The following is a 14,988-nucleotide window of genomic DNA, read 5'->3' on the forward strand; positions in this document are numbered from 1 at the left end:
TTTTGAATTTGTCAATATTTTGAAGGCAGAAACCAGTAGAATTTACTGATGAACTTGATGTGTGGGTATAAGAGAATGGAGTCAAGAAATAAAGGTTGTTTTTTTTTTGGTCTGAGTACTAGAAAAATATAATTTCCATTAGTTGAGTTGGAGAAGAAACCGGGAGGAAAAGCTTTGAGGAAGGATCAGAAATTTGTGTTCATGCACAGCTGTAAAATTGCAGCTGTGACATGTGTTAGGTAGCCAATAAAGAATTTCAAGTAGAGATATGACATATCAAGAGTTATACTTTGAAAAGATCACTCTCTTGATCGTGTATATATTTAAAAAAAAAAAAAATAATAACGCCCCCCCCCACAAAGCCTATTCAAGGATCTGCAGGCAGAGGTGCTGACCATTGCTTTATGACCTTTGGCAAGTGATGAAACCCTTCTGAGCCTCAGTTTCCTGACCTTTCAAATGGGAATAGCAAATCTTGTCCTGCCAGATTCAAAAAATTCCTACAAGGATTAGCTGAGATGAAAGACAAGAAAACACACCGAAAAGATGTGTTATTATGAATTGGTGCTAATACTCACATACTCACACATATTACACACATCTAAGGGTATTATTAGGCAGAAGGATTCAGGACTGGTAGCCACACATGACTTTTCTATCCTTTCCAAAATGTCCTTCTTTCCTCTGATAAGCATAGCCTCTTTTCTCAAACTTGGCTCAGAATCCACGGTTTCTAGGAAGGGTTTCATGATTGATCATGCTTAAGTTATTTCTTTGCATCCTTTTTGTTAATTTCCTACTTCTGCATTTTCTTCTTCCCCTTTCTCGCTGTTTACCAATATTGGCTTGATATGGTGGGTGGTTTAGATCTCTCTAATTAGAGATTTTAAGCATCTGAAAGTAAGGAATAGCCTCTTACTCCCTTAGTTTCGTAATTTGGCAAACAGAAGGTGCTGATCGTTGGGTGGTCACTCTGGCGAAGATCATCCATTTCCAGTCCTCTGTGGCTTGGGAGTTTAGTAGGTAAAAAGTTTTGAAGTAGGGGAAGAACCTTTAGTCTAGGAACCTCTCCGACTCTTCTTTACCTACAGAATAAAATTTAAACTCAACATTTGCAGCCCTATATATGTATGAGCTGTCTCTAGCCTGTATTATTAATCTTTAAAGTTTTGAAACATACTTAAACTGATAGAAAAGTTACAAGTACAGCTCTTTCCCAGTTACCGGGGCCTATTTTTAAGCAGAGGCAGGAATGTGGAAGCTGACAGGCCAGTGGCCTGGTGCTGGGTCTGTAGCAAAATGTGACCTGTTGATAACCCTTTAAATCCCACTTCAACCAAGAGGTGAAGTTAATCAGCGAATCTGGGGCTCTGAACACACATGGAGTCTGGAGGGTCAGCTTTTCTCTGGCCAAGAGCTGCTGCTGCACACCTCTATTTGAAAGCAACACTTTGCTGCAGTGTTGATGCAACAGCCCCTGGATGCAGGGGCTGTACAAGGGCAAGGTAAAGCTGAATTACCTGGGCCTGACTGTCAAGGGTTTTTTGGAGATGTTTTCATGCTTGCCTTGGCTGAGTCCATCCACCTCACCTGAGTGCTGATCTGCCAGCACCATATCAGAGTCTGTAAGCAGGTAGTGAACATAGAATCCTTCATTGTCTGCGAGGCCTCCCAGGAAGACATTTGTCTTTTTCCCCTTTTTTCCTTACCAGGAGGCCTCACGAAGAGGAAGAAAAAGAAAGGCCAAGCTGGGGCTGGACCTGGCAATAAAGAGCAAGTTCAAGCTCGTCCATTACCACCTGGACTGGTGGATTGTCTAATTTTCTAGTCAGATAATAAAACAGGATCAACACTTAAAGGAAAAAAAAAAAAGGAAAAAGAAAAATTGCACGTACAATACAAATAGCTTTTTTTTTGAACCATTTGAGAGTAAGATGCAGACCTTGAATTGTGTACATTTCCAACAAAGACTTTCTCCTGTATAACTGTAACATAGCTATCAAAATCAGGAAATCAATACTGATCCATAATTATCATCTAATCTTCAGATTCCATAGAAGTTTTGCCAGTTGTCTTAATAATCTCCTTAATGGCAGAAGGATCTAGTTCAGAATCACACATGACGTGCAGTTGTCGTGTCTTTTTAGTCTCCTTCAATCTAGAATAGTCCCTTAGTCTTTTCTGGATTTTCATGGCCTTGACATTCTATCATTTCAATCTTATAGGCTACAAAATACAGCTTAAGGGTCTAAATTGAATTGGCTGATCTTTCATTTTATACCAATGATCGAGATTTTTTTTTTAAATTATGAATTTTTCAGCAAGGACTTCCAAAGAGTTGCCAATTTAAAATTGTATGAAGTAAGGGTTGCTGCTTCTGCTGCTGCTAAGTCACTTCAGTCATGTCCAACTCTGTGCAACCCCATAGATGGCAGCCCACCAGGCTCCCCCGTCCCTGAGATTCTCCAGGCAAGAACACTGGAGTGGGTTGCCATTTCCTTCTCCAGTGCATGAAAGTGAAAAGTGAAAGTGAAGTCGCTCAGTCGTGTCTGACTCTTCTCGACTCCATGGACTGCAGCCTACCAGGCTCCTCCGTCCATGGGATTTTCCAGGCAAGAGTGTTGGTTGCCATTGCCTTCTCCGAAGTAAGGGTACTTTTGTGCAAATTCATACATTGAATTAGAGGTAAACAGTAATCTAGGTCTGGTGACCCAAATATTTACCTGCGGATATTGTTAATATCCAGATTCCTGGATCCCACCCAGCCTATTGAATCAGAATTTTCAGGGGATAAGGTTTCTGACTTGTATTTTTAAAACTTGCTCACATGTTTTTGATATGGTGGGCAGTGGCAGGATCTGTTTGAAAAGTAATTATTTATGTTAGTGATCTAATACCCAGAAGAATTTTGATATGTAACTCTTCATAAATTTTAAAGTTCAGATTTAAACATTTTATCAAAAGATTAAATAACTGCAAAGAATCTAATTTCCAATGTGTTTTTATTGTATATATATATATGTTATATATCTTTTTCAAAATCTTGAAGCTGCACATTTAGCTCATATAATTTATAGATAATGTTCATCATATAACCTAATTTGCACCGACAGTTCTGTCAACATGTTACTCCTTTCAATATTGATTTCTTATAGAAGCTCTCTGGTTTGCTTCCTTGGGGCTCTCCCTCTGAATTTATGCATTCTCAAATTGTCCCTTTGTTTGGCACTCTAGAGGGTTTTTTTTTTTTTTTTTTTAAACCTCAGCATTGTATAAGCATAATAAAGTTTGGGATAAAAGAGAGACATGGCATTTTTTTGTAAAGTGGGAGAAAGAAAGTGGGAAAGGAAAACCAACTTAGATCACTGTTAGGAAAGAGTACATGTGAAAGTTGAAACTCTGGACACTTAACTCTCTTAAAACTTTTCCTGCTCAGGTACCCATAGGAATAGAGTGCTATACCTTAAAAATTACTAATTTAAGCTATGTCTACCTAAATAGCAAAGAACTATTGCCATGAATCTTTTTGCATGTGTCTGTTATACTTGAGAGACTTGTTGTACATGTAGTGTGTTGTCGCTGGCTGTTCTTCCCACTCGCTTTTCCTAATCTAGGCATATTCTTATCTAAGGCAGCATTCCAACTAAAGTGGTAATAAAGGAGCTGAGAGGGCTGCCCTCATTCATTTATTTTGGGGGAGACTAGCATGGTAGGAACAACTGGATGATAGGAATGAGTATGATTTTCCCCCTGTAGGAAGGCATGTAGGCATCGGGAGAAAGGTTACCTTCTATACTAGCCCAGGCCTGCCTTCCTGACAGAGAAGATGTGTAGAAACCAACTGGCACCAAAGCCACTTTGGCCAAGGGGAACAGGCGCAAGGTCTCTGGCTCAAGGCCTAAAAATAGCTGGCAGGAGAACAGGGTGTATTAATAGCTCAGATTGCAAAGCATGTGTCCCATAGCCTGAACCTCATATTCAGGGGCTTCTTCCAGTCTCTTTCATGGCATAGAGTCCAGGATTGAGTCCACTGTAGGGGCTCAAGAAACTTTTCTATATATGTTTCCAAATCCCATGCCACAAGTTTTAAACTTTTCCCCTCTGTCTACCATTTCCCCCTGCGTGTTTAGCATCTGTCTTCTTCATTTGTATCCTCTATAATCCCCTCTTTCCTTCCATGTTTCCTCACTCTGATCACCCTAGATCCGGCTGATCATGTAGGCAGAGAAGTTTATTCATTCACTCTTTTATCCACTCATTTCACAGTTATGTATTAAGTGCCTACTATGTGTCAAAGTTTATGCTTCGCACTGAGGAGGAAACAGATTAAAAGATATCCTGTCTGTCTTTAAGAAACTCACAATCCAGTGAGAGAAACAGGTGTATGCTATGACTATAATGCTAAAGATAAAATAAATAAATGCCAAGTCTTTAGGTAAATAGACAGTATGAATGAATGAATAGTGCTAAGGTACAATCTTTCAGGAAAGAAAGATTTGTAAAGATGTCTGTTTTTTCCAAATTATTCTGTGTGCTTATTGCAGTTCCAATCAGAATTGCAATAAGTTTTTAAAATTTGAGATATAATTCATAAAATACAATTGCTCATTTAAAGCACACCTCAGTGATTTTTGGCATATTCACAGAGTTGTACAAACATCATCACAATCTATTTTAGAACATTTTCACCACCCCAAAAAGAAACCTCATACTCATTAGCAATCACTCCTCATTTTCTTCCAACTTTCCTTGCTGTCAGACCTAGGCAATCACTAATCTATTTTTTGTCTCTATTCTGGACAGTTCATATGAATGAAATCATACAATATGTGACCTTTTGTGTCTAGCTTCTTAAACTTAGAATAATCTTGTCAAGGTTCATCCATGTTGTAGCATGTGTCAGTACTTTATTCCTTTTTATACAAAATAATACTCCATTGTATGGATATGCCACATTTTATTTATCCATTTTTCAGTTGATGTATTCTTGGATTGTTTTCACTTTTTGACATCATGAATGGTGCTGCTGTGAATCTTTGTGTACAAGTTTTTGTATGGATGTATGTTTTCAGTTCTCTTAGGTTATTATAGTTTTACTAAAATCCACGCTTGGTGGACTTTAACCCCACAGTTCTCAGGACTCCTGCACTTTGATTTTCTTCTTTCTGCTAATCCTGGGTTTTGGAAACATCACTCCCCTTATGTAGGCCAGTTCATTTAGCAGGAGAATGCCCTGAGGCATATAGACTCTAGAGCTAGCCACAGGTGACTGTTAATATTTAAAATAGATTAAATTAAATTAAAAATTCAGTTCCTTCACAACATTTTAAGTGTTCAGTAGCTATATGTGGCCTGTGGCTACCATACTGAACAGCTCTGCTTTACAATAATAGTGCTGCTAAGTGCTGAGGAACCTCCAGGCCATCACTTCCCATCTGTGCGTTTGGTTTCTCATCTGTGAATAGGGGTGGTGAACATCAAAAGCCCCATCTTCCTCTGGCATTCTAAGTGATTTATGATTCAGTCTTTGGTACTTGCCTCCTCCCACCTCCTCCTCCAACCCTTTTCCTTGTTCAGCCAGGAGTATCCAGAGGGAACATTAAGCTGCTAATGTGTCAAGCTATGTTGCTCCCACACCCCGCTCCCTTGGTGAATGGGAAAGTGACTTGAGGATATACTTATGTCTAAGTGCTTCACATTTGTGCAGTGCCTCATGGATCATAGAACACATTATTTCTTAATTTTCCCAAATCAAAGAATCTCAAAACTGGAAGCATCTTAAAGGTCATCTGAAAGTTCACTGAACATGAATCACATGGGTTGTTTATAAAATGAAATTCCAAGGACCCCACTCCCTCGAGAATGATCAAATAGACAACAGGGTTTCCCTGTTCCAACCTGCACAATCCTATGCTTCTGGACAATTCTGGCATTTAGAAAAAGTATTAATCACTCAATTGTGTCCGACTCTTTGCAACCCCATGGACTATAGGCCGCCAGGCAACTCTGTCCATGGAATTCTCCAGGCAAGAATGGAGTGAGTAGCAATTCCCTTCCTCAGGGGATCTTCCTGACTCAGGGATTGAACCTGGGTCTCCCCCATTGCAGACAGATTCTTTGCCATCCAAGCCACCAGGGAAGCCTGACATTTGGAAAGGCTTTCTTTATATTGCACTCTCCCAATTGACCTAGCTCTTCCAATTATAGTTATGCTATGCTATGCTATGCTAAGTCACTTCAGTAGTGTCCGACTCTGTGTGACTCCATAGACGGCAGCCCACCAGGCTCCCCCGTCCCTGGGATTCTCCAAGCAAGAACACCGGAGTGGGTTGCCATTTCCTTCTCCAATGCATGAAAGTGAAAAGTGAAAGTGAAGTCCCTCAGTCATGTCCGACTCTTAGCGACCCCATGGACTGCAGCCTACCAGGCTCCTCCGTCCATGGGATTTTCCAGGCAAGAGTACTGGAGTGGGGTGCCATTGCCTTCTCCAACCAATTATAGTTACAAAATACTAATTTGTTTCCCATAATAATCCTTCAGGTTCATTCATTCATTCAGAAAGTATTTATTGAGCACCTATTATATACAAGGTTCTTTGCAAGGTCTTGGGGATTCAGTAGTGAAGAAGACTAACTTGGTCTCTGCCTTCAGGAAGCTTACAGTCTAGTAGGTGAGACAGACAATTAGCAAAAAACCCCAAAAAACAGTAACTAAATAAGACAATTACAACTTGAAAAAAATGCTATAAAAAATGAACAATTTTGTGATGAAGAATGTCAGGAAGGACTGATGCTGGTCATGGAAAGCTTCCCTAGGAAAGTGACAGTTAAACTGAGATCTGAAACATGAGGTAGAGCAAACCATTCGAAGAGTTCAGGAAAGACAGTAAAAGACCAAGGCATGTTCTCTCAGTCAGAAGGCTAATGTGTTTGGAGTCTGGTAGGCAGAATGGAACAATGGCACATAATGAGTTGGAGAAGATACTGTAGCCTGGTTTGTGTTTATAATAGTTCATTTTGGTTTATGTATAGATTGGAAGGGGGCAGGAGTGTAGTGGGAGGCCAGCGTGGCGTCACTGTGGTCATCTAGGCAAGACATGACGGTGGCTCATACTAGGGTTGGCAGCAACAGAGATACAGGTGTTTGAGACTTACTATCAGGTTTCTCATTATATTCTCACCTCCAGGCTAAACAGATAAGTCTGGTCTTCCTTTTATAACGGTTTTGACTCCTCTCATCTGGGTACTTCTCCCCTGGAAGACAACTCACTAGGTTTGATCCTGCCTTCTGATGCTTCTGTGAGGAACCCAGTTTTCCCCATCTATTTTTTTTTTTTTTTTTTGCTCAGCTCCTTCCTCCTATCTTGTGCTTTACTTTTCTGCTAGTTTAGGGAACTAAAATCTCCAATTCAATGACTATCCTTATACAAAAAGAAAGAGTTCCAGTCTTCCCTTGTCATTAATTAGTTACAAGTTTTTCACTGATTTGACCATGAACCTTAAGTATTTACTGTGCCAACTGTGCTTAGAGAAAACAGAAAGGAAGAAGACACAATTCCTTCCCTTCAAGAGCCCAGGGTATAATGGGAACAATAAGGCCCCAATAAATGTAATACAGGTAGAACCAATAGATCACAAGGAAAGTGAGATAAAGGGACTTGGAAGGAAGAAAGAATTTTCCACTTTGAGGTAGGTGAGGAAAAGAGAAATTAGGGAAGACTTTCTGGAAGATGTTACCTTGGAGTATCTGGGACTGGGGGTGGACAAGTGCTTTTTTATATGGCATGGTCAAAGATGACCTCACTGAGAAGCCAACATTTGAGCAATAACTCAAAAGATAGGGAATAAATCATGTGGCTCTCTGGGGGAAGAATACTCAAGTGGAGGGCAAAAGTTCTGAGGTTAAGTGTGATTGGTGTTGCCAAACAGTAAGGAGGCTATGTGGCTGGAGCAGAGAGGTGGGGAGAGGAAGAGAGAATGGGAGTATTTGAGGATAGAGAGGTAATGAGGGAGTCATTTAGTAGGTCAGTGTGAGGACTTTTACTCAAAATGATATGGGATGACATCTGAACATTTTGATCAGAGGAATGACATGATCTGACATACTTAATGGAGACTTTGGACTATGATGATAGTGGATGTGAAGGGAAGTAGTCTGATTCTGAAGATATTTTGCATCAGTAATGGATAACAGCGAATATGGAGAGTGTAAAGATAAGCTAGTTGTAGAAGTTTTCCTTTAAAAAAAGATTATAAGAGACACAGACGTATAGAACAGTCTTTTGGACTCTGTGCAGGGGGTGATGATTTGGGAGAATGGCATTAAAACATGTATAATATCATATAAGAAAAAAAAGAAGAGTATATGAGATATAAAAATTTCGATTCTTTGGTATGTGAAAAAAAAAGTAAAAAAGATCATACATAGACCCGATAAAACATTACAATTAAAAAAAAAAAAAAGATTATATGCCTTGAGCTGTCCCATACCATATGGCTGCCAGGTAAAAGGGAAGTAGCTGGGTCTGCTGCAGGGTTCCCAATCCGTAGCCCATCAGCTAAATCTTTGATTAATAGTTTTGTTTGACCACAGTGTTTAAATTTAAAGTTAATTGCATCAAACTTAAAAATTCAGAAACAGATTCCAGGTCTCTCTTGAAAAACTGAAAAATTGGGCAGTATTGAGACCTTATTCCCAGAGGGCAAAAGGTAATAGGCGCTGCGTTTAAGTGCTAGATGCCTCCTTTCCAGAGCACGTATTCTCAAGTTTTCCAGTCCCCGCACCTCTCTATTTTTTCCCCCTAAAACTAAGTGTCATTGTGCACATGCTGCTGTTTGTTTTTTTCTTTTTATTTTTTTGATATAGTAAAATATTTTATTTACTTATTTTATTCAAATTTTAAAATTATGAAATATTCTGAATATATAAAATGTAGAGATTTATATTATAGGCACTCACTTGTTCATTTTATATGCTTATTACGTACTGATATTTCACTTAGTCTTTTTATTATTTATTTATTTAAAATTTTTTTATTATTTTTTATTTTTTAATATAAATTTATTTATTTTAATTGGAGGCTAACTACTTTACAATATTGTATTGGTTTTGCCATACACTGACATCCGACATGGGTGTACATGTGTTCACCTGCTGCTGCTGCTGCTAAGTCACTTCAGTCATCTTTTTTAAATTGAAGTATAATTTGCTTACAATATTGGTTTTAGGTGTATAGCATAGTGATTCAATATTTTTATACATTACAAAAATGATCATCAAAATAAGTCTAGTTACCATCTGTGACCATACAAAGTTGTAGTATTATTACTATATTTTCTATGCTATACCTTACATCCACAAGACATTTACTTTATAGCTGGAAGTTTGTACCTCTTAAGCTCCTTCACCTGTTTCACCCATTCCCCACTCTCCTCTGCCCCCAGCAACAACCAGTTTGTTTTCTATATCTATGAATCTGTTTCTGTTTCATTATGTTTGTTTATTTTTAGAGTCCACATATAAGTGAAATCATAGGGTGTCTGTCTTTCTCTGATTTACTTCATTTAGCATAATATCCTCAAGTCTGTCTATATTATCACACATGGCAAGGTTTCACTCTTTTCTTATGGCTGAGTAATACTACATTTTGGGGGTATGTGTGTGTCCCCATGCACATGTGTGTGTGTGCATGCGTGCTCCCTCCCCTCTCCCAACCAGCCGTGGCCCCAGCCGGGTGTTTATGTCAGAGAAAGAAGACACTGGAAGGAATAAGGTGCCTCTATCAATAATGTATAACTTGAGCACAGAGCCAGGGAGAGAGATGTACACTCTGTGTGTGTGTGTAACTGGAAGTGGGCTCAAGTAAGCTGTTCTCGTATTCTTGTATGCTGCTGCTAAGTCGCTTCAGTCGTGTCCGACTCTGTGTGACCCCATAGACGGCAGCCCACCAGGCTCCCCTGTCCCTGGGATTCTCCAGGCAAGAACACTGGAGTGGGTTGCCATTTCCTTCTCCAATGCGTGAAAGTGAAGTCGCTCAGTCGTGTCCTACTCTAGCGACCCCATGGACTGCAGCCTACCAGGCTCCTCCGTCCATGGGATTTTCCAGGCAAAAGTACTGGAGTGGGGTGCCATTGCCTTCTCTGATTCTTGTATAGGTTTGTTCTTATCTGTGCCTGTGCACCTTCTATGTACCAGTGTCTATTCTAGGTATTGAATCTCATCGCTAGGGATGTAGCAATGAACAAGACAGACAAGGTCATTGTTATCATGGGATTTATATTCCAGTGAAAGATACAGATAATACACAAGTGAATAAAATACATGAGCTAATTTCAAATCATAGAAGGTTCCACAAAGAAAATAAAACAGGATAATGTGATAGAGAGTTTCTGGAAGGTGCACGTAGGTAGATACATACGTGTGTGGTGCATATACTTGCAGATGGGCCCATGTTCGAGTCCTATATCCATATATTAATGCTGTTTGTTCCTATGTGTGCAAATGAGCAGTTCCTATGTCTACAATGTTTTTTATATTAGTATATATGTTTTTATGTATGCAGGGGTACATAGGTCAGCATACATATGGGGACACGTATGCATGGGTGTGAGGTGTACATCAGCATTTAACTGTAACTAGAGATGTTCCTGTTTGCCACTTGTCCGTGAGCCAATTAAGGAAGTGACTTTTTCTGCATCCGGCATTCAGGGCCATTTGCCAGCTTCCTCTCTCCCAGTTCCTTCCCACTTTAAACAGCTCTGTGCTTTTCTCCTGTCAGCTCTAGGAAGGTGAAGCCAATGAGAGGATAGTAACTAACTCATTGAGCCAGGAGCTGGAAAGAAGCTGATAATCTTCTGTGAAATCGCCAAAGACCTGGCTTCCCTGCTAGTCCCTGTCCTTCACACTATGAGGAGACAGCCTGACTTGAAGTCAGAAGACCTGAGGATCTATTCTTGGTTCTGCCGCTTATTATTGTGACCTTGACAAGCTCCTACCTCTCTCTGGGTTTTAGTTACCTCCTTCGTAAGTTCTCTGGGTGGTAAGGAAGGAAAGGAAGCACAGTGACCTTTATGGAGGGCTACGTGGTGCTGCCCGAAAGAGGTGGGAAGGCATTCTGAGCTGGGGCATTGGTGTGATTAAGATTGTGGAAGTGGCACTTTGTGTATAAGGGAAGCCAGGAAGAATCTCCTTAGGATAAAATTCAAATTTCTTACCGTGCCTACAAAGCCTTATGTAATCTGACTGCTGCCTACTTCTGATTCTTACTCTCCTTCTTGTTCACTACACTCCAGCCATATTAGCTTCCTTTCTGTTCTTTGAATAGGCCAAGCTCTTTACTACCTGCCCAGGATACTCTTCTCAAGAACTCATACATTTGCCTGCTCTCATTGCTCAGGTCTTAGCTCAAATGTCACCTCTCCAGAGAGAGGCCTTCCCTGATCATCCTACTTAGGGAACTTATCCTCTAGTATTTATCAGTATTTCAAATGTCCATATCTTTGACCCAACAATTTCAGTTCTAGTAATTCATCCTTCAGATATATTTTCAAGTGAGTAAATGACATATTAATAAAGATACTCATTGAAATATTTATTTGTTAAATAAATTATGGCACACACAAATAGTAGAACATTATGCATATGACAAAGAAAATGAAATAGCACTGTAAGTCTTAATGGAAAATGATATCCAGATATATTGTTAAATTTAAAAATTAAGCAAGATGATCAAGCTCTATATTTAAGATTTATGCAGTTTATTGAATGCATATTATATTCAATAAAAAACAAGATACAGAAAAATGCATATTGTATGCCACCATTTGTATAGGAAAAAAAGAGAGTATATAAACACAGAAGCATGTTTATATGCTTGTCTAATAGGCCTGTCCTGTGCTTAAAGCTCTTCTTTCCCACCTCCCCATTCTATGCTTTTTTGGGGACTTTGAAGTATTTATTTCTCTTCTGAACAGCGTTAAAATTCAATTTTCAAATTCACTTAAAAATTTACATATCTTTTTATGTTCAGTTCAGGTCAGTTGCTCAGTTGTGTCCGACTCTTTGCGACCCCATGGACTGCAGCACGCCAGGCCGCCCTGTCCATCACCAACTCCCAGAGAATGCTCAAATTCATGTCCATTGAGTCGGTGATGCCATCCAACTGTCTCATTCTCTGTTGTCCCCTTCTCCTCCTGCCTTCAATCTTACCTAGCGTCAGGGTCTTTTCTAATAAGTCAGTTTTTCGCATCAGGTGGCCAAAGTATTGGAGTTTCAGCTTCAGCATCAGTCCTTCCAATGAACATTCAGAACTGATTTCCTTCAGGATTGACTGGTTTGATCTCCTTGCAGTCCAAGGGACTCTCAAGAGTCTTCTCCAACACCACCGTTCGAAAGCATCAATTCTTTGGCGCTCAGCTTTCTTTATGGTCCAACTCTCACATCCATACATGACTACTGGAAAAACAATAGCTTCAACTAGACAGACCTTTGTTGGCAAAGTAATGTCTCTGCTTTTTAATATGCTGTCTAGATTAGTCATAGCTTTTGTTCCAAGGAGCAAGCGTCTTTTAATTTCATGGCAGCAGTCACCATCTGCAGTGATTTTGGAGCCCAAAAAGATAAAGTCTGTCACTGTTTCATTTCCCCATCAATTTCCATGAAGTGATAGGACTAGATGCCATGATCTTAGTTTTCTGAATGTTGAGTTTTAAGCCAACTTTTTCACTCTCCTCTTTCACTTTCATCAAGAGGCTCTTTAGTTCTTCTTTGCTTTCTGCCATAAATGTGGTGCCATCTTTGTATCTGAGGTTATTGATATTTCTCCCAGCAGTACTGATTCTAGCTTGTGTTTCATCCAGTCCGGCATTTCACATGAAGTACGGAGAAGGCAATGGCACCCCACTCCAGTACTCTTGCCTGGAAAATCCCATGGATGGAGGAGCCTGGAAGGCTGCGGTCCATGGGGTCACTGAAGGTCGGACACGACTGAGCGACTTCACTTTCACTTTTCACTTTCATGCATTGGAGGAGGAAATGGCAACCCACTCTAGTATTCTTGCCTGGAGAATCCCAGGGACGGGGGAGCCTGGTGGGCTGCCGTCTGTGGGGTCGCACAGAGTCAAACATGATTGAAGCGACTTAGCAGCAGCAGCAGCACTCTGCATATAAGTTAAATAAGTAGGGTGACAATATACAGCCTTGACATACTCGTTTCTCAATTTGGAACCAGTCCATTGTTCCACGTCCAGTTCTAATTGTTCCTTCTTGACCTGCATACAGATTTCTCAGGAGGCAGGTAAGTTGGTCTGGTATTCCAATCTGTTTAAGAATTTTCCACAGTTTGTTGTGATCTACACAGTCAAAAGCTTTGGCATAGTCAATAAGCAGAAGTAGATGTTTTTCTGGAATTCTCTTGCTTTTTCTATGACCCAACAGATGTTCCAATTTGATCTTTGGTTCCTTTGCCTTTTGTAAATCCAGATTGAACATCTGGAAGTTCTTGGTTCACATACTGTTGAAGACTAGCTTGAAGAATTTTGAGCATTACTTTGCTAGCATGTGAGATGAGTGCAATTGTGCAGTAGAATTATTTAAAAATCATAAAATTGAAAAATAATACTGAAGGGGATATTCTTACAGTTAAATCTTTGTATACAGTCTGAATCCTTAAGATGTCTTTTTAAAAATTTCTCGGTCATTATTATGTCATTCTTTATATCTTTCATAATGCTTATCATAATTGGAAATTAAATTATCTGTTATATTTTTACTTGTATATTTCCTGTACTATCATTGGAATATAAGCTTCATGTTGGGAGGGATTTTGCTTATCTTATTCTCAGTGCCTTATTTCTATTCATATATATAGCACATAGTAGTTGAATAAGCAAATGAATCGATGAAGAAATGACCGAAGGAAACCAGGCTGAAGCCTAGAAAGGAGTAGGAGGCAAGGCTGAGGAGGTAGACAGCAAGAAGTTGATAGAGGGTGGTGATTCTCAACTTTAAAGGTGCATCTGATTTACCTATTGATTCTTTATACCAACTTGTAGTAAAGAAGCAGATTCTTGGATCTTGTGATTGTGATTCTGAGTTTGGGCTCAGGAATCTACATTTTGACAAGTTCCCTAGGTGACTTGGGTACAAGTAATCTAGAGACCCCACTTTGAATAACACCAGTGCAATGCTGACATCACTTTCAGGAAGAATCACATTCGTGATACCATTTCTCCTTAATACATGCCTCGAATGGAAGAGAGAAGACCATGATCCCATTTTATCAAATGAGGTTCAGAGATGGCAGTGCATTTTCCAGTGATACACAGGTTGTGTATAAAGTATATCTTGTAAGCCCAGTGTATCTGATCAGTCAGCTCAAGGTGTGGTGGCAGATGGCTCACCCTCACAGAATATTCCCAGGCCTTGGTGTTAATGAATGGATTTTATGACTGTTCCTATTTTTGTTTGTTTGTTTGGGGAAGAAGTCATATTCCCTAATGACTGGCTCTTTCTGATACATCTCAGGGAGGGCAATGAGCCAGAGGAAACCACCCAGATCACATACCGAGAGCTTCTGGTCCAAGTGTGTCGGTTCAGCAATGTTCTCCGAAAACAGGGTGAGTGAGGGGATACAGGGAGAGGACTGGAGAGCCCAGCCTGGGGGTATCTGAGGACTTGGGGGAGGTTGACAAGGAAAAGAAGGAATCTGCTAACAGAAGAACAGGAAAGGTCACCTGGGAGGGGAGGTAGGTGGGTGGCAGATAATTGGATGAGAAGGAACACGTAGCAGCAGGTGGGATCCACTGTGGTCCATGACCTGTGTCCTTTACCGCAGGCATTTGCAAGGGTGACCGAGTGGCCATCTACATGCCCATGATCCCGGAGCTCGTGGTGGCTATGCTGGCGTGTGCCCGCCTTGGGGCTCTGCACTCCATTGTGGTAGGAATTGGGGCTGGAGAAAGGGGCCTGGTTGGGGGTAGGGCTCAGGAT

The 14,988-nt window shown here is 40.2% G+C and overlaps 1 protein-coding gene across 4 annotated transcripts in view; it reads left to right on the forward strand.

Moving 5' to 3' along the window:
* ACSS2 (acyl-CoA synthetase short chain family member 2) overlaps positions 1 to 14,988 on the forward strand; it is a 46,793-nt gene that overhangs the window by 18,223 nt on the left and 13,582 nt on the right. For all 4 annotated transcript variants that reach the window (NM_001105339.1, XM_010811409.4, XM_005214586.4 and 1 more), the window contains 2 exon segments: positions 14,524 to 14,615; positions 14,834 to 14,937. In NM_001105339.1, the coding sequence (NP_001098809.1) occupies positions 14,524 to 14,615; positions 14,834 to 14,937 (196 nt within the window).

The sequence above is a fragment of the Bos taurus genome, chromosome 13, assembly GCF_002263795.3.
Source record: "Bos taurus isolate L1 Dominette 01449 registration number 42190680 breed Hereford chromosome 13, ARS-UCD2.0, whole genome shotgun sequence".
NCBI classification, from domain to species: domain Eukaryota; kingdom Metazoa; phylum Chordata; class Mammalia; order Artiodactyla; family Bovidae; genus Bos; species Bos taurus.